The sequence below is a fragment of the Tamandua tetradactyla genome, chromosome 13 (assembly GCF_023851605.1).
Source record: "Tamandua tetradactyla isolate mTamTet1 chromosome 13, mTamTet1.pri, whole genome shotgun sequence".
Taxonomy (NCBI): domain Eukaryota; kingdom Metazoa; phylum Chordata; class Mammalia; order Pilosa; family Myrmecophagidae; genus Tamandua; species Tamandua tetradactyla.
The window spans coordinates 76,422,469-76,445,594 of record NC_135339.1 but is presented as its reverse complement, the minus strand read 5'-3'; the positions used below and the strand labels follow the sequence as shown (position 1 = coordinate 76,445,594).

The 23,126-nt window shown below is 44.5% G+C and overlaps 1 protein-coding gene across 13 annotated transcripts in view; it reads left to right on the top strand.

Moving 5' to 3' along the window:
* Window positions 1–12,622, top strand: part of ABLIM1 (actin binding LIM protein 1) — a 306,762-nt gene extending 294,140 nt beyond the window's left edge. For 4 of the 13 annotated variants that reach the window (XM_077126110.1, XM_077126109.1, XM_077126112.1 and 1 more), the window contains 6 exons: window positions 1,328–1,474; window positions 3,642–3,733; window positions 4,896–5,001; window positions 6,510–6,574; window positions 7,249–7,309; window positions 7,918–8,691. In XM_077126110.1, the coding sequence (XP_076982225.1) occupies window positions 1,328–1,474; window positions 3,642–3,733; window positions 4,896–5,001; window positions 6,510–6,574; window positions 7,249–7,309; window positions 7,918–8,066 (620 nt within the window). In that variant the 3' untranslated portion in view covers window positions 8,067–8,691. Of the gene's footprint in view, window positions 1–1,327; window positions 1,475–3,641; window positions 3,734–4,895; window positions 5,002–6,509; window positions 6,575–7,248; window positions 7,310–7,917; window positions 8,762–9,740; window positions 9,822–10,793 lie in introns of those variants that run through there. The other 9 variants (XM_077126111.1, XM_077126113.1, XM_077126115.1 and 6 more) reach the window with 5 other exon arrangements.
* Window positions 12,623–23,126: the final 10,504 nt, after the last annotated feature.

The window sequence follows — 23,126 nt, the reverse complement described above, 5'->3', positions numbered from 1 at the left end:
TGGTCAGGGCAGCGTTGCCCAAAGGAGGCTCTGCAGAACCACAGTTCCACGTGATGGTGTCTGAGTACTGAGCATTTGGGAGACCCTAGCTTTAGCTTGTTTTTTTTTTTGTATTATTTTTTAATGCAGAACTTATCAGTCTTTAATATGCTAGCACATTTTGTCCATCTTTAAGAAGGGGATATAAAATGCGGTGTTTTCCAAGCTGAAATTTTTTTCTCCTGAGATCAGCATTCAGTGTAACACTGCTCCTTGTCTGACTCAGATTTTAACACTTATTAGTGGGTGACCGTGGTCAAGTCACTTAAGCAAATTGAGACCCAGAGGGTTTTACAAAGAATGAGAGTTGGAGCTGAAGATTCATAAAGTTATTTCCAAATTTTAAAAATATGGGAGTCTGGGGAGGGGGAGTTTTATTTAAAGCATCATAAATATATTTTGAAATGTTTAGTAATAATATCCCAAGGTAGTTTGCAAAATTTGGGAGAATCAGTGACTGGCCATTTAACCAGATTTGATTTGTTCCATCTCTGTGATTAGATTGGACCCCAAGCCAGGGACTCCTCCTTTGAGTGCAACTGTTATGAACTCTGTTAACCAATGGTTGCTGCAAGTTTGGCATTTGTTGTTTTAAATTTTGATGACTTACTTGTATGTGCAGACCCTTGAACAAGGCAATGAGTGGGTATGGCAAACAGAAGTCACAATGCTATGCTAAATCCCTGCAAACTGCAAATGGATTTCACATGTCCATTTCTCCTAAGAGTCAAGGACACATGCATAATATATAAGAATTAAAATGAATTTTACCAGTATATTTGGGGCTTCTTGCCTAAAGGCACAAAGCCTGCCAGTCCACCCTATCATGATTAACAAGTACAGTCAAGTAATAGTATCGTGCTTTTAACTTAGCTTTAATTTCAAATTACTAATATGAATTTCTAATTGCTCTAGAAAAGTATTGTCCAATGGAACTTTCTCTAATGGTGGAAATGTTCCATATCTGTGATACCGAGTTCAGTAACCACTTCGTCACTAGCACATGAAATGTGGCTAGTGCAACTAAGGAACTGAATTTTAAATTTTGTTTAATTTTAATTCAAATAGGTACCTGCAGTTAGTATTGAATGGCAGTGCTATAGAACAAGGTTTTTCAGATGTAGAAGTAAGAAAAATGATTTGAGTTGTTGCTAGGTACCATTGAATAGTGATAAACAGAGCCTTCTAGAATTAAAAATTTTGACAGAGAACACCAAGGCCATGGAGGTGGGGTTGTACCACCACAGCCTTGCAGACCGATAGCTAAGTTCCCCTGATTCCCACCCAGATGCAGCTGCCTTGGCAGCCCAGAGCAAGTCTGCAGAAGATATCATCAAGTTTTCCAAGTTCCCAGCAGCCCAAGCTCCAGACCCAGGCGAGATACCAAAGATTGAGACGGACCACTGGCCCGGTCCCCCCTCACTTGCCGCCATAGGTATGCAACTGTTGCAGCCAACCCAAATGGACAAATTGCTGGGGGGGGGTCTCAGAAGGAAATTCTTAAGAATATGCAAGAAAATGTACCCTCTGGTTAAAGAGTTTTAAGAAAATTATGGCTAAGATGTAGAAATAGTGGGGAACAAAACGACAAAATGCTCGTTAATTTATGTGCAAAAAAATTGCTTAAAAGTTACAAAAATGCATCTACCAGCGCCTTGCTCTAACCAAGCTTTCTGAGATACAGAACTGGTCTAAAACCAATGGTTTGCATGAATTTAAGCTCTTACCAAATAGTAATCCTTTTTAATATATTTGAGTTAAAGCCTTCAGAAAGAACATTGTCCCCATAATCAGAGTCTGGAGGGCGAGTTCACTGAGAGAAGCATGACTTTTCTCGAGTAAATTTGTTTTAGACTATTTCTGAGTTTTAGTTATGGTTCTCTTAACCACCAGTCTTAGCACTTAACGCACTTTCACCCTTCTTTCGAGATCATGTTCTTGGCAACTGTGAAGGGCTGTTACAAAGTAGTGGATATTCTGAAATATTACCCATGTAAATTTTATGTCTGTCGTTCCCATGAATTCTGTACTATAACATCACACTTGAGCAATTTCATTCTTTGCTTTGAACCACACATTTATGCTTTGGAACCGTGTCCATGTCTTCACTGTTTTTGTCGGTAGTGAAATCACTTGGCCTAAAAAGAGGTATTAGCAAACCCAGAGGCTAATACTGAAAATTTAGTGTGTCAGCTTTACAAGGATATGACTGCCTTATCACACTGCTGTTGACAATCTAAAAGGCCTTCAATTTTCCAAAATTTCCAGATTTTGTTCATGTCATTTTTCATCAAGTTATATTTGGAATAACTTTTATTAGCAATGTAAGTAGATTATGAGGCAATTTAAATAGTATGGAAAACAGTTGAAGGAAACTCCACTTCATTATTCACAATTAATCTGTAAATAATGTTGACTTGGGATCTATCCCATTCTTACAAACTTGTGTCTATTAATTTTTATTAGAGTAAACTAAAGAGATTAGATTCATATTGGCATTTATGACTTTAAGAACTGAGAACAATTGTCAGCTTTTCTCCACCAATTCATGAAGTGTGGGGGCCTTTGGGGTTCCCATGTTGTCATGCTGCTTAGTGGGGTTGCTAAAGCAGCTCAACTTTTGGGGGGTAGTTTGGGCTTAGTCAGGAAGAATAAAAAATTTTTTCTAAAGCTATTATCATTAACTAGTTTAAAACTCTCTTGGGTTTCAAGATGAGGGAAATTTGGGGTCAATCAAAAGGAAAAACACTAAAGACTTAAAGTTTATTTTGATTAGATTAGCAAGCTTTCCTGTTTCCTCCCACAGCCAGATTAATCCAAACAACTTTGGAAAAAAATTGTTATCCTCATCTCCCAACTATTCAGACAGATTCCTCCTCTCTCTCCCCCTCCCCCTCCTTTTCAGGAAGCTCAAAAATTGTACATGATTAGCTATATTTTACCAAAGTAATAATTTTTTAGCTCTACTGTCACTGCTTTATTTACCTATCAGTATAAACCCTTTTGTGGCTGTTTTCCCAAGGATGAGGAAAAGGAAACATTAGAAACCCATCCTTTAAAAGAAAACTAAAAACATGTTTACTAGTGGATGTAGTCAAGGTAAAAGACAAGATTACGTTTATTATAACAAGTCTAAATATTCAGAAAAGCAAACACTACAGGATTTTAACCCTTGTCACAAGAGAGTGACTGATCTATTTGGTAGCATTAAGATGAATTTGGATTCTCTCCTCTTGAAAATTGACCTTAGGGACATCAGAATAATACTCGCAGATGAGTGGTTATGAGATGACTTAGATGCCTTCAGTCACAAAAGCAAACCAAGTTCTGACTGAGCAGACCAGTTGTCGGGAGGCCAAAACTCAGCCCTCCCTTGCATCACACACTGAACTGGCTCGTCAACCTGGGCCTGCTTTCCCTGGAAACCAGCTACTAGGGCTGAATTGGAGCTGGGTGCTTTTTACTGTTGTGCTGTCCACTTTAAAATGCGAAAGACCACCGCTGACTTTGGCAGCCTAGCAGATTGTGCCCAGGCGGACTAGACTGTTAAGCTTCCCTTGGTGTGGGGCTGATGTGAGAAGTTGTCTTTGCTGTGGAATTAGGAACCGACATGAGACGCAGATCTAGCGGCCGAGAGGAAGATGATGAAGAACTTCTGAGACGCCGGCAGCTTCAAGAAGAGCAATTAATGAAGGTTTGTCCTTAAAGTGCCTTGCTGCTGTCTTCAGTTCAGTTCCATTCAATCCGTATTTTGCTGAATGACTATTGTGAGCAAGGTACCTGGATGTGCAAGAGGTAATCCCAGCCCTCAAGGAGTTTGCAGTCCAGGAGACAAGTCAAGAAGGGCATCTAGTACTATAATGCAGATTGCCCAGTGAGCTCTAGAGGGGATGACATTATTGAGACCAGTGGTCAAAGGGACATGAAATGTTTGGGCTTCTGCAAGAAGGAGAGTGACACTGTGTGTGGACTATGAGCACAGTGCAGGGTAGAAGGGATGCTTGTGGGCCAGGAAGACCCAAGGTGGTGTGCAGCTTGGAGGAGAAAGGCAGCACCTCCTTCCTTTATCCAGGCTCTACTGAAAGAATCCCCATGGGACTGAGCATTTCTCCATGTCTTCACCAGAGACTTGTAGGGTCTTGTATTTCTGAGCCAGGAGAAAAGGGAAAAAAGGACTCCCGCCTTCATTATCCCTCCCACCTGTAGCACAGGCACCCCAGAAAACCACAAGAGGGATAGCCAGTGGTAGCCTGGAGTAGAGGAAGTCAGGAAATTGTAAACCCTCCCATCAAGAAGGAACTGAGGAAGCCCTTGAAATGATGTTTTCCAAAGATACTTCTTCACATGGGGAAATGCATGTAACGGTGGTTATATGGGTGGAAAGATACATGACATGCATTTATAACAGGATCCCAGTTTCGTGGAATATATGCATGGGAAATACTGGATGGATATGAATTTTCTTTCTTTCTGTATTTTCCAGAATGTGGACAATGAACATGTATACTCTTTTTTCTTGTCTTTAAACTAATCAATGCTATTTTCTTTTGAAGGATACATCCCCAGTGTCCCCTCCCTACATTAAAAATGTGTACTCATTCACACTTACTTCCTGAGGTCCCCTGCTGGCACTTTGGGGGAGGAGAAGGGTGGGGGAACATTCTGCTGACATGGAGCCTGGCTTAGGGAAATGAGCCTTGAAATTGGAAAGACTAAAGGGGTTCACAGTCCCAAACCTGACCTACACAGGCTCTGGGGACCCCAGGCATGCAGGCCCCTTCAGAGTCCTGAACTTCGTGCAGTTCCATGAAACTATCAGCAGGCTTCACTTTCATTTTTCTTTTCTCTGTGAATAGCTCAACTCAGGTCTGGGGCAGTTGATATTGAAAGAAGAGATGGAGAAGGAGAGCCGGGAAAGATCATCCCTGTCGGCCAGCCGCTATGATTCTCCCATCCACTCGGGTGAGCAGCAGCCCCATCTCCTTCCCCAGCAAAGAGCCTCTAAGGAGCCTGCCTTGCCTGTTCCAGGAAAGGCAGAACCATTTCTACTGGAACTCACAGAGTGCTCTGTGATTCCGGGAGCCTAGGAAGCCCACTTTACGTCAACTTAGCTAATGAGCGCATTGTGGTTCTGCCATGAATACGTGTTTCCTTCCTGCTGGAAAAGGGGAAGCCCTGGAGGATCTTAAGAACCATGAAGGATCAGTCCCCATGTACCAGGTCTACCTTCCAGAATAATCATTTTAGAGGGAAACAGCAAAAAGGAAATTCTTATGGAGAATGGGACACTGTTTTTACTGGAGAGGGCATCAACAAGACATTCTCTAAGCATTGTGATTTTACAGTAACAGATTCAGCATGCAATCTGAGAACTAGTGGGGGTGTTGTTGACAAATTTGAAGATTGCTGATGATACCATAGGCTGAAACAATCTAACAGTATATTTTCCCCTGTTTGTATGTATCATAAGCCAGTTCTCTCTTAACCCATGTTCTATACCAACAGCATAATTTTCTCTTCTAAAGATTCCCTTAAAATATATCTAGCATTTAGCATTTTTGTTAAATATCATTTCATTTCATCTTCACAACATGCCAGTGAAGTAGATATTATTATTATTATTATACCCATTTTACAGATAAGGAACCTGAGGCATAGCATGTTTAGGTAACTTTCCCAACATCACATAGCTGGTAACAATAAAACTAGGATTTAGGTGTCCTAAACGTCTGCCAGTCTTTAGAGTTCCTTCTAGTTCTGAGATTTTGTTCTATAAAAATGGATAGCACTGTACCAGCATGGATCAAGAAATGAGGACAAAGAGATTTAATACCATGCCCAAAGATACAGAGGTGCCATGTAACAGAGCCAGAAGTCAAACCTGGGTCTGCCCCTCCGAAGCCCAGCAGCCAGTGAGGCTTCCATGCTCCCTCTAGCCCTGATACCCTACACCCCCCCCCCCCCCAACAGCAGTCCTACTGTGACTGGCCAGTAGGTCCTGATAATTTACCTGGTTGGCTTCCAGGTCACTTATCACTGCCGTACCTTCTAGGAAATGGGCTTTTACATCCAGACAGCCCTGAATTCAGATCCTAACTTCTCTCAGCCCTTCTTTGGTCTTCTGTAAAATAGGGATCATAATAGTGTTGTTAGGTTTTCACTGAAGATTCACATAAAGCATTCCCAATACTTGGATACATGCCAGAATCAAAGAAGCGCTGGTAGTTCCAGCCCCAGCTGAACTGTCTGTACTTCTTTCTTTACCCTTCCTCAGTAATCTGTCTACCCATTCCCTACATTATGCAAATATGGTGGCATTTTTTGAACATTTGAGCCCAATATTGTTTGAATTATTTTTTTCATAATCTTCTATTCTGCAAGGTAGAGGATTTACTGCCAATTTTGCATTAAAGAATTAGACTTACTAGTTCCCTAACAATTGGTTTCATACCTTTCTTTCCTCATCCCAGCTTCACACGCTCCATCATCTAAAACCTCATCTCTCCCAGGCTATGGAAGAAATGGGCTCCACCGGGTAAGTTTCCTCTAATCCTCAAATGGCCACTTTATGTGTGGCCTCAGTGAATTATTTCTGCATTTATTCTTTCCTCAATCCTGGCTGAAGTACAAATGCGTTGTCAGAATGGGTATTACTCTTGATCTCATTGTTAGCATGTAATAAAAACTGTCATCTCTGACCTTGAGGTAAAATAATTTTGAGTTATAGGCAAAATAAAATATTTCTATTGAGAGAAAAAAGAAAATGACTTTAAGCAAAAGAATGCCCTCTTTAAACTGTTGGGAAGATTAGATCAAGTAATTGTGCAGCAAATATTTTTACTATCAAGCAAAAAGTAAGTTCTTAAATCATTATCCCTGCTTTAGAAAGGAATAGGAAAGTTTGTTGCCTCCTCCCCACCAAGGATAGAATGAATATAGATGTATAACTAAGTAGAGAAAGGTATTTTTATTTATCAGCCAGAAGACACTGGCTTACCATGAGCTTCCTTGGCAATTAGTGGCATTAGATATCCTGCCAAAATCAGAGTTCACTGCAGAATAAAAATAGGAAAGAAAAATAATGAGGATCTAGGAATTTAGCTAGGGAAGAATTCTTTGTGTTTTAAAAGTCCTTTCTCCCCTTTCACCTGATTCCAAAATGATCCCTGTGGAGTAGATTGCCTCATCACATGTTTCTCCTTGTTTCAGCCTGTTTCCACGGACCTTGCACAGTATAACAGCTACGGGGATGTCAGCGGTGGAGTGCGAGGTGAGGCTTCTCGGTGCCCTCGAGGCTGAGTTCATGAGTGGCTGCGTAATCACGAGTTTATTGGCCGTGTACATGCTGTGTTACATCCCAGCGCAGACCACTTTATCCTGTATGAGCTAATACAGCATTTATTAAAATCTCAAAGAATCTCTAATGAAATAAGACCATAACATGTGAGTCTGTAAGAAGTCATTCATTGTTCCTACTATGTGCTGGGCAGTAGCTTAGATCCCTGGAGCAAGATGTAGCCTCTACCCTCAAAAGGTGTCCAGCCATGGGGGGAGAAGGGAAGAGGTTGAGTATAAATAAGTAATTACAACACAGTATGAGAAATGCTCTATGATCAGAGATACAGAGGGAAGGAAAGAGAAGCTTCAGGTTTGGGGGAAGACTTCCAGGAAAATAGGGTAGTTTGACTGAAAACTAAAGATAGAGTAGGTTTTTCCTGCCTTTACTGGGTAGATGAGACAAAGAGCGCAGAAACCGAAGCAAGGAGAGAGTATGGTTACTTGAGGAGCATTTTGGGAATTGTAATAGAATGTAGTGTTTCTATTCATGTTTTTCTACAGTCTTGCCCTTATCTTTATGTTCTTTCCTTTCCATTTCAGACTACCAGGTATGGAACCCTTGTCCTTCTCGAGTTGGCTGCACCAGCAGAACAGTTACCTTGCAATCCAGACCTGTGTTGATGCTCCAGGGAAGGGTGTCTATTAGAAAATGCTTGTTTGGGTTGGCCTGTGCCATCCTAAGCCCATAATTGTGAGGAGCAGACGTGCCTGGTGCCCAGCTCAAGCTGTCCTGCAGGCCTGGGGGACAGGGCACAGACCAGGCCAGCTACTGGAACTCTCTTCCTTTGACCTTGGGCAGTCCTCTCTGAGGTAGGAGAGGCCCACATCAGGAAAATAAGATTTTTTTTTTCTAATTATAACCACCAAGTACTTAAGGTCCTCCCCTCCCTTGCCCAGTCCCAAATGAAAAGCAAGTTATATATAGAAAAGAAGAAAAATTTGCTCTGCTACCAATGCATTTTCTTTTCGTAGAACATAAAACTTATAAAATTGGGGAATAAAAAAAAAAAGAAAAGGAGAACATGATAAAAATAGGAAAGTGACGATAGGTCTGGCAATTTTTTTTTTTTTTTTGCTGTACATATAGTTTCGTACATGGAGTCTAAATTTAGGAATCAACCAATTAAACTAGCTTCTTTCCCAACTGATTATGGAAGAGTAGTGTTCCTATTACTAAACAAGGATCTTACATCTACAAAATGGTGGTGAGAATTTGAGAGCCATACCGAGAACTAGGGAGCCCACAGCATCCTCACCTCCGTGCCCTGCGCTGTTTTGTGCTCCTCCCAAACCAGTATTTCTGTTGCAGACACTCCCAGATGGTCACATGCCTGGGATGAGAATGGACCGAGGAGTGTCTATGCCCAACATGTTGGAACCAAAGGCACGTACACATGTTCTTCTCTTTCCTCTCATACGGGATGACAAGCTGGGATACAGCCCTATCAGAGTCATCTTTCTGTCTTTTCACCACTCTCAGAGTTGTGAGGCCCTTCTTGGTCTAGGTTGGTGCATTTGGGCAGACCCTCTCCTAAAGCGCCTGCCATTCCACAGGGTTGGCCCCCCCGGGTCTGCAGGTTTAGGCCCTGGCCGGGTGTGTGCTTTGTGCTCCTAGTGAAGAGTCAGCCCCGCCTTCCCTGTTGACCGAGGTGTTAACCTGGTCCCCGCCATAAGCACTGCCGCACATGCCCAGCGCAGAGTGGGACAGTGGCATAGTGTCCCAGATGGCGTGACCAGCTTGCCCCAATTTGTCCAGGACTTTCCCTGTTTTTATCCCTGGTAGTCTCACATCCCAGAAACCTCCCCAGTCCTGGGCAAACCAGGATGGTTGGTCATCCGAGTTCCAGGACACGCTATACACCCAGAGATGTCCAAGGACTTGTTCTCCCTGGCGACCTTACCAGGGCTCATTTCCATATGCTAGTCCCCACCGCACTGCATCTCGGCCTGCCCGGCCCCGTGGATTCAGGACCCAGTCATGGAACGAGATTGCTGAGTTATAATGCCATATACTAGCATCATAGAAAAGGCAAAACATAGACCCATAATTTCAGTTCTTTTCTAATTTTTAGCTTCATTCCTAATACACAGTTGAGTGTTTGCATTCTTTCACTCAACAAAATACTGTAGAGGCACAGTGCTACAGGAGACACTGTGTGGGAAGCCAGGAATATATGAAAATCTGTCCCTGTCCACTGGCAACTTGAGCTTGGCTGGTCTTAAGGGATCAGACCATCATTCTGATGCTTTAATTATAATCTCTAAAGAGCTCTATTTTGGGAATACTAGATTTTAGCTAGATTCTGCTTGTTAATAAAATGGACAGCACTGTTCTAGAAAGGGCACTTTTCTTTCTTATACAGATCTTTCCATATGAAATGCTCATGGTGACCAACAGAGGGCGCAACAAAATCCTAAGAGATGTGGACAGAACCAGGTTGGAGGTAAAAAAAAATCCAGTCCTAACCATAACTCTCTGTGCTTCCCCCTAAAGAATGTTTTATCTCTTCAGTGAAAGAAAGATAGTAATAAAGAGGATCACCCTCAAACTATAGGTAGAAGTATACCTTTGGGGGTAAACTCAAGTTTATATTTAAGAGACCAGCATAAAAATGCCTGGAAAACCGCACAAGAATGAAATAGTGTGATTTTAGTTATTTTCTTTGGAAACTTGATAATTGCCATCATTATGGCTGGAGGGGAAGAATGGGGGTCTCTATCCCTTTGCACTTACCTCTAGATTCTTAATCATCCCCTGAACCTGTTGCGTTTGTAGAGTGGAGCTCGTGATAAAGAGGTCTGCAGTGGACAAGTATCTCTTTGGCTGTTTCGCATGACTTGTTGGAGACTTATCTGGGAACACATACCCACGGTCTCCTTAGCCATGGACGAATGATCTTGGTACATTTCCATCTGAATGATTTTAATTAAAAACTCTGGCTGCCAGCCTCTTAAAGAATCATTACTTTCCTCTGACAAAGGCAGTACCTTTTTTTGAGAAGTCAGTCTGGTTGCTGAGCCAGGAGAAAGTCCAGCTCCATGAGGACCATTCTGGAAGTTTCTCCCTTTGGCTTTCTTAATCCTGTGGTGCATTTTCCCTGCATTGACCCGAAGTGGAGTTGCCTCCAACGTAATAAACCACCTTCCTGTGTCCTGTCACTCTCCCGTGTTGTTACGATAATGGTTAATACTCTGCCAGCTCTTTTACCTTCTCAGGTGAGAGCCTCAGCTGGCCTGGCCAGGTAAAGAACCACTGTGGCCAGTGCCTTTGTAAGAACCCTCAGGCCTGGAGGGGAAACTCTTCTCTCATCATGCTGCCTTGCTCTTTGAAATGACTATTTGTAGCCTGGAGAGCAGTTCCCAAAGCTGCCCATGTGGCCACCAACGCTGACCACTACCCTTCTCTCCCTTCACAGCGCCACCTAGCCCCTGAAGTGTTCCGGGAAATCTTTGGAATGTCCATACAGGAGTTTGACAAGTTACCTCTTTGGAGGCGCAACGACATGAAGAAAAAAGCAAAACTCTTCTAAGCCCACACGTAGACAGCAATCAGAGAAAGGAACGGCAGTGGCCGTGACACTAAGGGTGTTGTACTGGGGCCCAGACTTGATTGGAGAATTTGAAAGCCACCATCCCTCAGCACAACGAAAAGGGGAAATCTGACTGAACCTCTCTGAGCCAACTAGTGGGCCAACCAACAGCAACACTTGCCAAGAAGCAAAGGGGTAGAAGTTTCTATGTTCTCAGACTCCACCGCCGTGCTCACATGTGACCTTTTATGTTACTTTACCCCCACAGCAGGAACTCCTTTCTTCTTCTGTCTTTCTTTTAAATGTTGTCCAACAATAATGCTGACTGTAAGGATAAGACAGCAAGTGCCCTTAGGATGCCGCATGGAAAAAAAAATTGTAATAACTCCAAAGTACAAATGTATTTATTCTGTAGCACTGTGGCTAAGAAAGAAGAGTCCGAGGAACATATGCATGGGATAGCTGCCATTTTGTACGGGCCTTTCCTTACTAGCCTCATGAACCTCTGTCCCATGCTCTAGCGGAATCGAAATCAGCATCAGTCGGGCAAGCAGGAAGCTCTGTTAGAGTGGGCTGACCACCAGCAAAAATAATCTTTACCAAACTCCTTGTTCTCTACTGGTTGCTAGGACCTGGTTGGCAAATGGCTTAGCTGTTATTAAAATTGTTTAAAAAGAGAAGGAGAAGGAAAGGAATGAAAGGAAACCTCGCTTACTCTTTTTGCTGCTTAAGATAGTATACTTAAATCTTCCTCCCCACCAAGGACAGGGGGCTGCCTTGGGCCCCACCTTTGCAAAGAAAGGAAAGGGAAAGATGGTCTCCAGGTTGGCCAGGTTGCATGCTGTTAGGTGATTCTTACAACTGTTTTTGCTCAGATACCATACCGCTTTTGATTAAAAAAAAAAAAAAAAAGTTCAGTGTCCTACCAACACAACTTCTACAAGCTGGCCTCTTCTGCGTCTGGCATCCTGTGAATCAGATCAAACCCAGTGCTGATTTTGTTTTTCAAGGTCATTTCAGTAATGGTTAAGGAGAGGCACATTTTTCTTTTTTAAATCTGTGCAACTCCTGTAGTAAGTTGAACTCAAACATTTAATTTGGCCTTTTTCCTTCTTGCCTAGCAGTATTGACTTCTTGGTTTGGTGTGGTTTTTTTAAATGACCTAAGGTAGTTTTGTGAGTCTGCATGTGCTTTTTCATCTCACTTCTGCTTGGATGATTGTCCCACTGGGCCGCAGCTTCTCAGGGACATTTGCGCAGGTGCCCATGACTCCAAGAGCAAGAGTGAGGCCAAACTGCCCGCCCTGGGGCAGCCCCTTCACAGAAGGGCGTTGGTGCCCAGCAGCCAGCTGTCCACGCACCTGCAGCCCAGGGCAGGATCTGCGTGTGAAGACAGACATGGGATCCAGCTGTGTGGGAAGGTGAGAGCATTGCTCCATAGGCCTCAAACTCGGCAACCCAAGATTTAAACTTGAGCCTTGGGTTTCACCAAAACGTAGATGTAAAGCCACAGCGATTCCTCAGAGCCTCTGGCCACGACTCAAATGGGCACGAGTCGGACGAGGGATGGTCTCCAACTCCACACACAAGAAGTCAAGGCACAGTTATTGCTTTGGAGCTCTGCGTAGGAATTTAAGCTCTATTTTAAAGCCAACGTAGAAAGCAGTTGAATTCACCTATATATGCCACTGATAATAAAATCTCAGAAATTCTTTACTAGCTGTCTGTCTGACACCAACAGTAAAAAGAAAGTAGGACATTTTTCTAAACCTGGGCTGCAGACCTATAACTTGCAACATACTTCCATGAGTTTTTTCTCCTGGTCTCTTCCCAAAGGAACCTACACTTGCTTGTCCTTTCAGTGCTACGTACTAAATGTTTGAGGACTGTTCTCACAAATTGTGTGTGTGTGTGTGTGTGTGTATTGGCCTTACTATATTTGGCAAATGGCTGTGACAGGGAAGGGCTGAGGAGCTGAGACCAGCTCCTGCTTGGGTCTGAAGCCAGACTGCAGCTTGCAGTTTTACCCCTTCATCTATCAGTTGCCTCTTAACTTATTTGGTATGTTCTGTCCCATCTTCTCTGTGACCTCTCCTTCACTGGCAGCCTTGGCCCAGAGTCCTGGTGTCCTGGGCCTTGCTTGACTCTGATAAAGCAAGTGGTCCATCTTACCCTTGAAACTCCTTGAGTATATGCAAGTGTGGGAGGCAAGAGAAATATTGGTATATCCCCAATATTTCCCTATCACAATCGATAGCAGTGATGGCAGGGTGGGTCCCAGAACTGCGCTGGCCGGGACTTTTTTCTTTCATTATGAAGATAACAAAACACTCCCAATGGTCTTCATAAGTCCGTGAGTTGTGACCCAAGTACACACTTGCAGATCAGATGCCAGTATTTAAAAAAAAAAAAAAAAAGGCATTGGGGAAACATGGGCACAGTCAGGTGGTTTTGCTAAAATTCCTATCTGTCTAAGTAAAGAGGATCTGGCCCTGTCATAAAATGGGGACTTAGACTGAGAAGATATCATTGCTAAGATTGTAATGATAAAGAACTAAACCCTAAATCTCCCACTAATGAAACCTTAATTTTTCTTGTGTCTTTTGAACTCATGTCTGCATCCAACCTGGGGGTGGGGGGAGGGGGGACTTATTTCCATATCAAGTATATTAGCTAATTTAAATACCCTATGTAAAAATGCATTGCCATAAAATGTCAGCAGCCTCCTGTCTGCTCTGGGGAGAGGATGTTGGACACTGGAATGCAGGGTGGACTCCCTGACTGTGCTTCCCAGAGCAAGGCTCAGTGGGGAGGACGGGTTCTGCAGCAGCCTGGCTCTCCTAGCTGCCGTGTGTGACCTTTCTGTTTTGTGAAGTTGGGCTCAACAGGTGGATCCTCGAAATGTCCCAGCTACAGCACAGGAGGTCCTTGTTCTCTGCTTTAAACCTGCCCTGCATAGAAAAATTTCAGACTGACACAGTCGAATTAACAGAGATTGTTGACTCCAGGGTTTATTTACCCGGCAGGCATCCCTGGTGCATATACAAAGGGCTACATTTTCGAGCATTTGGCTTACTTCACACTGCATAAAGTAAAAGGGGCCTATGTGAGAATATGAAAATCAGTGCTTCCTTTAAAACTTCTTCCATAAAAGCCAGGCTATCACTTAGTCTTCCTGTATTATTTATTATATGATATGAAGAGCATTTGGAAACATATACAGACAACTATGCATCTACGTTTTGGTTTGGGGTTAGTTATGAAGCATTCTTAATATGCCTTCTCTGGTAACTAAAGATAAAATGCTGGTTCTCTGAAATTTCAAACAGAAAAGTTAACCTTAATGGATAATAAGGTACAAAAAAGGAGGGAAAAACAAACAAGCAGGTAGTTATCTGTCACACCCTCTAGTCTTTCCCCACCCTCCCAGCTTACCCCAAAAGTCTGTTGTTTCCAAATGGAGTTTCCTTTCCTGAAGTGGGGGCCGGAACGGTCTCTTTTCAGTTCTCATCCTACCCCCTCAATCTTGTTCTATCAACCAATTCTTCTTGGAGAACTCTTGTAGGGTGTTTTTAAGACTTTCACCTTTCTTTACACTCTGAAGCCAACACCTTTTTCTAAAGAATTGCTTCTCAGATGATATATAAAATATAAATGCTTTTGCAAGTTTAAGAAATTCAAACTAACCACTTTGACTAGGTAGGTCTTTCTAAAAACGATGTAAAGCAAACTCGGGTTAGCATCCTCTGAAGCATCACGGGGGCAGGTGACTGCTTCTGAAGGTGTGCTCAGAGACAGAAAACAAACTTCATTTTCATCATCCTTCCTGGACCCTCAGAAGCAAGTTCTGTCTTTATAAGCCACTTCTGTATTTCTGATAACTATTCAATCAGTATTTCCTATGCCAATCTTGATTTTTTTTTTGTTAGTTTCTTTTGAGGAACCAAGTGTTTGTCAGTATGCCCTAACACTCATTTGCCAGGACTCCCATTTGAGGAAGTATCTATCCAGAAAGAGATCATTTAAGGCTTGAGATGTGCAGTGCCACCCCACTTTAATGAGGATGTACATTAGGGAAACTACCAAACTATAATGTCATGAGAGAAAGAGAAACCTTTATATTTTAACCTTTCCATCTGCTGCCCAGGACACGGGGAGATGGTGACTGATAATGCTTTGCATATGAATGTGTATATTTTTATTTGGTTAAGTTTAATTCATGGCAAAGTCAAGCAAAAATCAAAGGGGAAGGTGGTCAGTTTAAACTGAAAGAAACTTTTCCGAACAATGTGTGTACACTGAAAAATTAAGCAACTCCAACATTTTCTGAATCTTGGTACAATTGAGCTGCAATTGTTATCGTTAAATAAATTATTCCCCAGAGTTTCTCTCCCTTGGGTGAAGTTCCCGAATCACTTCCCAAACCCACTGGCCGGAGGTGGAAGGAGACAAAACTGTATACTAAATTCAGAAAGGTCGTGAGACCCTGAGTGCCTGAATACATGCTTCTTGACCTTACGGAAGAGCAAACAATTGTCTGCAAAACTGACCTTCTATTTGGTTTTTATGTACAGACCTGTCCAGTGATAAACATGTGTGATTTCTGTGAATTGTCCACAGCTCGGCCTGGAAGCTCTCACAGGTCTCTCATTTTAAGTTGGGTGTATGGAATTTTCTTTTTTCGAGTGTTGGAAGGCGTACAGTTCTTCTCTCCCTCCTATTTCAGAAATATAACAGCAAATATTTGTTAATCTGCCGTATCCTGTCCCCTGTGACAGTGAGTGGTGTCCGTCCATGCGCCGAGGGCCGCGTGCTGGTCGCAGAGGGCGGAGGTGGCCTCTGGGCTGCACGACACCGCCCCCCCCCCCCCCGCCGCCTCCCCGTTGTACTCGCAACAGCGCCATGAATAAAGTTGTATGCTTTATTCACAGACACCTCCATACCGCGTTTCATTTCTCCTCCCCCTACTCTCTTTATAGGTCTAGCCCCATTTTTTATAACGCCACCCCGACTTCTAATAACCAAAGCAAATACAGAAGCAAACCGAAGCCTCGGGGATCCATTCTTATCACGGAATGGGGGGGGGGGGGGGGCAGGGGGCAACAAATGGCTCCAGGCCACAGTGGCCAAAGCAGCAACAGAAGGTTGAGAGGGCCATTAGGCCACCCCATCTAGCTGGTGTTTGACTTTGCTTGTGACCCAGAACAGCGACGAAGGCCTTGACATCTGGTCAGGCCTGGAGACCTGAGGCGGTTTGAGGACAAGAGCTTCTGAGCCACCATGAACGGGGGCCGCTTTACTAGAAACTGAAAAGCAATGGGCCAAAGGGCTCGGTCCAATCTTTGACCTTCTCTGCATTAGTAGCTTTAAAGGGAGAAGACCTTCTGGACCATGGTTTGCTTCTTTTCTCTGCCAAGAGTTGGGGCGTACCAGAAAATGCAAGGACCGATTTATACTCAAGATGAAAGTCCTCTGCCTTGGCCTCCTCTCCTGTGGGTCTGTAGAGCCAGCTCAGGGGTCCTCGGGCCGGCCTTCACGCCCACCCTCGCCTGGACACTGGGCACGGAGGTGATCCTCAGGGTGGTAATGCCGGTTCAGTTCACTGCTGCAGGATACGGGTCAGGAGGCCCCAGGGCCAGGCCTGTGGCGGCCTCTGCCCCCACCACACCAGTAACTGCCGCAGCCAGCGGTCACTCCTCAAGCCCAGTGTGAATTCTCACTGGCATTTGGCGCTGGTGACTGCCTCCTTCACTGGCACAGGGAACCCTCACACCACCCACGCTCATCTGACTCTCTTGGGAGTCCCCGGTCCTTCACAGCAGGCACCTGCCCAGCCCGCTGCCCAGTCTCGCCTCCCAGGGGCCCCCACCTGCAAATCCTGCACCCCAGCCCTTCCAGGCTCCCCAAACACACCATGTCCTCTCCTGCCTCTGCAGCTTTGCCAATGACATTTCTTCTGTACAATGGCCTACTCTTCAAGGAGGTGGAGCGCGGAGGGGATCTGGCCCCATGGAGGTAATGGCCAAGGGGGCTCCTAAAACCAGTTGCCATCAGCTGTTTGGAGTTATCTATGTGAACAGCCCAGGGGCCCCACCTGCTCTGGATCAACAAGAAGCCTGAATTCACAAGCTCCATGAGCCTCCCCACCAAATGTTTTGCATGCCTGTGGTTGAACCTCTGGTCGGGCAGTTGTCAAGTGTTGCCTAATACCATCAGTTTTGCATGTGTGTCTGCTCCTCAGCTGACCTGGGGAAAGAGCTTCTCTGTGCTGGGGACCTGACAGTTCCCATGACTGTCCTGCAAGGTGGGTGTCCTAACGCCACTATGCAGGTGAGAAAACCGAAGCTCAGAGGCCAAACATGCCAGATCACTCAGCAGTGGGCAGCAGAGCCAGGATCACCTAGGCTTGTCCCACCCCAGGTCCCATGCCTATGGGGTTTCCTCCACGTCCCACTGCCTATGACACGAAGGCAAGAATTGTGCCTCCTACACCCCCAGTCTCCTGGGGGGCACTGCCCAGACCACGTCCTCCAGTTCCCTTCACCCTGACCGTGCGCCCATTGCTGTCCCCAAGGTGCTGTTATGACCATGGTTCTGGAGGTGCGCACTAGCTGGGTATTGTAGGGTTTGTTATTTAGCCTTCTGAGCCTTAATTTGTTCATCTGCAGAATGGGCAAGATAACAATGCCCATCAGATTGTGATAATATGTTGAGCACTGAGCACAGTGCCCAGCACATAGTAATTGCTCAAGAAATTGCTCCCAATTTCTATTTCTGCAAAATTAGTCACTTAGACTTAAAGAACCCCATAACCTCTCTGAGCCTCAGTTTCCTCATCTGTAAAATAGGAATGGAAACCTGCTCTGGCTGTCCCACGGGGTTGTGCAGTTAACTGAAGAAAGGTAAGCAGATTGCAGTTTATTATGGAGGGGAAATGGGGAGTTCCTGGTTAATGGGTACAGAGTTTCTGTTTGGGATGATGGAAAAGTTTTTGGTGATGATGGTGGTGTTGGCTGCACAACATCGTGAATGTAACACCAGTGAAATGTATACTTGAAAGTGGTTAAATTGGGGAATGTTAGATTATCTATGTTACCAAAATACATTTTTCAATGAAGTAAGGTAGAGTGGTCAGACACAGGAAAGTATTCTATTAATAGATGGTTTTGGTGTTACAAATATATGGTATCAATGTGGCCTTTAGTGAAATTCTGGGTAATGGGGGTATCTGGTGCTTGGACATGTTCCAGCACTATTTTAAATAGTTTAGTCATTCAGAAATTTTAGTTTGTGTTCTGGGTTGTTTCCCCGATTAGTCTTTATATCAATACTCTAGCATTAAAACAGGCCCATAGAGTGAGATTGTGTAAGTTTGTACAGGTTTGTGTGATGCCCCAATACATCCCAGAATAATTAGGGCAGAGAATAGAAAAGTAGTTGCAAAATCTCCTTGGGGGACTGGGGAGAAAGGAGGAAATATACAACTTCCCCAACTGAGGAATTCCTGACATTCTCGCAAGCGCTGGGGACAACCAATTTAATAGACCAAGCTGTGGATCTTGGGGCTTGACCCTAGGAAACTTACTTCTGCAAAGGAAAAGCTACGGCTGCTTATAATTATGCCTAAGAGTCACCCCCAGAGAACCTCTTTTGTGGATCAGATGTGGCCTCTCTCTCTAAGCCACCTCAGCAGGTGAACTCACTGTCCTCCCCCCTACATGGAACATGACTTTCAGGGATGTAAATCTCCCTGGCAATGTGGGACAGAACTCCTGGGATGAGCTGGGACCTGGCATCATGGGATAGAGAAAGCCTTCTTGACCAAAAGGGGAAAGAAAGAAATGAGACAAAGTTTCAGTGGCTAAGAGATTTCATGGAGTCGAGAGGTTATCCTGAAGGTTATGCAATATATATGTTTGTATGTTTGTCAAGATTTATAATCTTATGCAATATATAGATATTCCTTTTTAGTTTATGGTATATTGGAGTGGCTAGGGGGAAGTACCTGAAACTGTTGAACTGTATTACAGTAAGTATTCCTGATTCTTTAAGATGACTGTATAACTATAAAGCTTTTACAAGGTGGCCATGTGATTGTGAAAACCTTGACAGTCCCTTTATCCAGGGTATGGACAGATGAGTAAAAAAATAAGGAAAGAAAATAAATAGTTGGTGGGACTAAGGGGAAACAAAAATTGGAGTAGATTGCAATACTAGTGGTCATTGAGAGGAATGGGTAACTGGTATGGGATATATGGGTTTTTTCCTTTTTCTAGAGTGATATAAATGTTCTAAAGATGATCATGGTGATGAATACCCAACGATGTGATGATATTGTGAGCCACTGATTGTATACTTTGGATGGACTGTATGGCACATGAAGAGATCTCAAAAATATATATTTTTTAATTTGAAAAGAAAATCTAGGGGGAAAAAAGCCCATAAACTCTTTTATAACAGCTTCAATAACAGCACTGTCTCTGCCCAATAATAGTATAAGCCTGAGACCTCCTAAGACGTTCTAATTAATAATAATAATAATAATAATAATAATGGAAAGTGCTACATAGCAGTTGGGTACAGTCTATAGCGTCAGATGCCTGGGTTGATTTCCAGCTCCACCAATAATTTGCAGGACTTTTCTAAGCCTCAATTTGTATTTCTGCAAAATAATGATAATACCAACACCTTCCTCAAGGAGCTATTGTGAAAATCCACACAGAACAGGACCCAGCACGATACATAATAAACCCCCGAACATTACCATTTATGGACGAAGCTGCTGCTGTGTAATGAGGGCTTTCCGTTTGCCACACCCTGGTTAAGCATATTGTGTGGTTTGTTTCATATGGCTCCTTACATGGCTTCTATTTTAGAGTTAAGGCAACTAAGCTGCTTTCTTCTCTGAGGTCTGCCTTCTGCAAGGTCAGCCTGGGATTCAAACCCAGGTATTGAGCTCACTTCTCTGCATGCTGCATTCGGCTGTCCTCTCTGCATGTGGGCAAGTCTCAAGCAGAGAAGGGCCCGGACCAGAAGCACCCAAAAGTGTCCCCTTTGAGGATCAACTCTTCCAGAGGGGTTTTAGAGCTGTTGGGCTCCATTGTTTCTTGGGTGGGGAGGATTTCCGGAGCCTACTCGAGGGATGCTTGGAAGCACCACCTGTAGAAGAGCTGAGACTCATTCCCATGAAAGATGGCTTTAGTTCTGGAAAGAGCTTTCCTATTGTACCACCCACTTCAAAGCAACTAGAGATTACAAAGGCAGAGCTGCCAGTCCTTGCAGCATTTGGGGACATTTTCTCAGCTCAAGAAAGCTGCCAGTCAGCCCCAGGCAGACCCTCCTGCCTGTGCTGGAAGAGGGCTCCCCCGCCCCCAGGTCCAGCCTTGCCTTGGGTGTGACCGCCAGCCCTGCCCGGCTGGATGTGGCACGCTGTGAACCGAAAAGCCCTGGGAAGGGGGAGAACTTGGTGCTGGTCGCTCTTGAGAAAGCCCAGCGAGGTTGGGGAATGCGGGCTGCAGGCTCCAGGGACCTGCTTACCTCCCACTCTGTCAGACCGTGAAGAGAGCCCCTGCCCCCCCCCTCTAGTGCTCCAGGGTAGGCCACGGCAAGTTGGAGCTACAGAAGAGGGTGTAATACCACCACATTTATTTTACTTTCAAATCTCAACCGGATGAAATTGCTCTCCAGGGCCTGCCATTGTACTAAGTACAATGTACTCAGTACTAAGTACAATGGCAGCCCCCTAGAGAGGTTTTTGTGTATTTATTTGTGCTGTCCCCCTGCTGCTGCCTCTTGACTCAGCCCTTCCCATCAGATAAAAAGAAAAGTTGGCTTGGGAAAAGTTCTCCAAGCAGAGGCTGTTTCTGCTTTGCCCTTAGCGTGCTCTAACAGTGGGCCCTCCCCGTACATGCCCAAGGCGCTGAGGCCAGAGCAGGGCCAAAAACAGGTGCCAGCCCCAGCGATGGGGATTCAGGCTAGAGGGCACCTGAGTTCAGATGATACGAAGACGATGGTGCAGTGGCAGAGGGAGTGGCTAAAATTATTTTAGGGTGCCCCAAGTGCTAGGCATTGGACTAAGTAATGTACATGTATTATCTCATTTAATCTAAGAAGGCAAGAAAACAGGGTTTAGAAAGGTAGCTGGGGTAGGTCAAAAAAGGCAATGGATGTGTGCCCAGAACAGCACTAAGAAAAATACAATGCACGTTGTTGAGTAACTTTAAAATTTCCAGTAGCCACATTTTTAAAAAGTAAAAAGAAACAGCTGAAAATGAACTTTACTAATGCATTTCACTTAAATCAGTATATCCAAAATATTATCAATTCAGCATGGAATCAATATAAAAAGTATTAATGGGCTATTTTACATTCTTTTTATTATACCAAGTCTTTAAAATCTGGGGCGTGTTTTTTTGTTGTTTGCATTTACAGCACATCTCAGTCCAGAAGCTAATTTTCACTGGGAAGACGTGATCTGATTTAGACTTCATAAAAATTACACCTGTGAAAGTAGATTCACATACTCAAGTTGTTCCTAATATACTTGGAAGTTTTCTAGTAACTGAAGCAAGCTTCAGCTTTTAAATTTAAATTTAAAACAATAGTAAATAAAGTTGAAAATTCAGTTCCTCAGTCACACTCTTTCAAGTGCTCGACAGCTGCTCAGAGCTAGTGGGTGCCGTGTGTTGAGTGCAGATCTAGAAAGCCAGCAAGGGGAGATGAACCGAGTGCAAGAGACAGCCAGGCACATTATGATCGGTCATCTGGGGATAAATGGGAAAGTCCTGCCCTCAAGCTTAGAGTCTAGTGGGGAAGGCAGGTGGACAGGCTGTTACAATTCAGGGATGCTCCCAGGTGGCGGGGGTGGGCAGGCACTTTGGGAGAACTGAGGAGAGGTACTAAGCACAGTCTTGGGAGGCCGAAGGACCTCTTGAAAGAAGTGATGTCTGTGAAGAGACCTGGAGGATGAATAGGAGTTTCTCAGGCAGAAAAGAAAGGGGAAGAGTGAAGGAAACCACGTGTGCAAAGGACTGGAGGCTGGACGGAGGAGCTTGGCATCCTTGGGGGTTGGTTAGAAGTTCAGTGAGGCAGAGGCAAGTGCAGTAGATGAGGCTGGAGAGAGAAGCCGGACTCTTAAAAAGCATTTATTTTCTGCAGCTTGGCTTCATTCTATCCTGAGGCAGTGAGGAAGCCACCGAGAGCTTTTATAAACAGGTGACTGGCTCACACATGCCTTCTAGAAAGCCTGGCCTGGCTGCAGTGCAGGAAATGGCCTCAAGGAACGGGACTGTGGGCATGCAGCATGCCATGGGTGAGAGGTGGCAGTGGGCACTGTTGAGTCTTTCCCTAAAGAGGGTCCCTCCTTCCCAGACCACCTGTGACAGCTCAGGTTTTTATCCCCCACCCTTGATTCACATTGAAAGACGTTCTCTTGTGGTTCTATTTGCCCAAAGGACCCTCTTGGCAAAGACAAATGCCAGCCTTTCCCCAGCAAGGTGGCGCCTGCCCATACACAGCAACATCTTGTTCTAACTGGTGAGGATGCTGGCACAGAAAGAGTAGGTTCTCTCATTCCTGCTATTATCTCAAAATGTAAATCTCTTAAGGAAAACTAGAAAATGTTGGCGGCGGTTACATTTCCAGCTAATAGGCGCTGGGAATCTTACCTGGCATCTCCTGTTTTCAAAAATTAGAATTACTACTTTCCTCCACAAAAAACCAGGATTTTCAGATAACATAAATTGCTTGTATTCATTAATCATTATTGTAATCAAAATGACTTCCACAGGATGAGGTCCTGGCACACACGTGGCCCGTGGCCCGTGGCCATGCGGGGGAGGCGGCCCCGTGGCCCACGCGCAGGTGAGAGTGGCCTGACCGCTGATCCGCCCACGCGCGCCCCGGCAGGTGGGGGAGGAGCCAAGATTTAGACCCAGGTCTGTCCAACTGCAAAGCTCCATGCCGCAGCCCACAAGGAGGTCTTTTTCTTTTTTCCAAAAAAAAAAAAAAAGAAAAGTGATAGCATGGAAAGGAAAAGCTTCCAGGTGATTCTGATGAGCAACCAAGTTCGGGAACCCCACTTCACCCCACAGTCTCGGGTCGGGTGGGGCCGGTGTGTGCCTCACCAGCCCTTTACGGTCAGGCTGTGCCGCTCACTGTCACCCGAATTCCCGGGACCAGAAGGCACGCAGGCCTAGGAAGTCTGGCCTCCGAGGGGCCA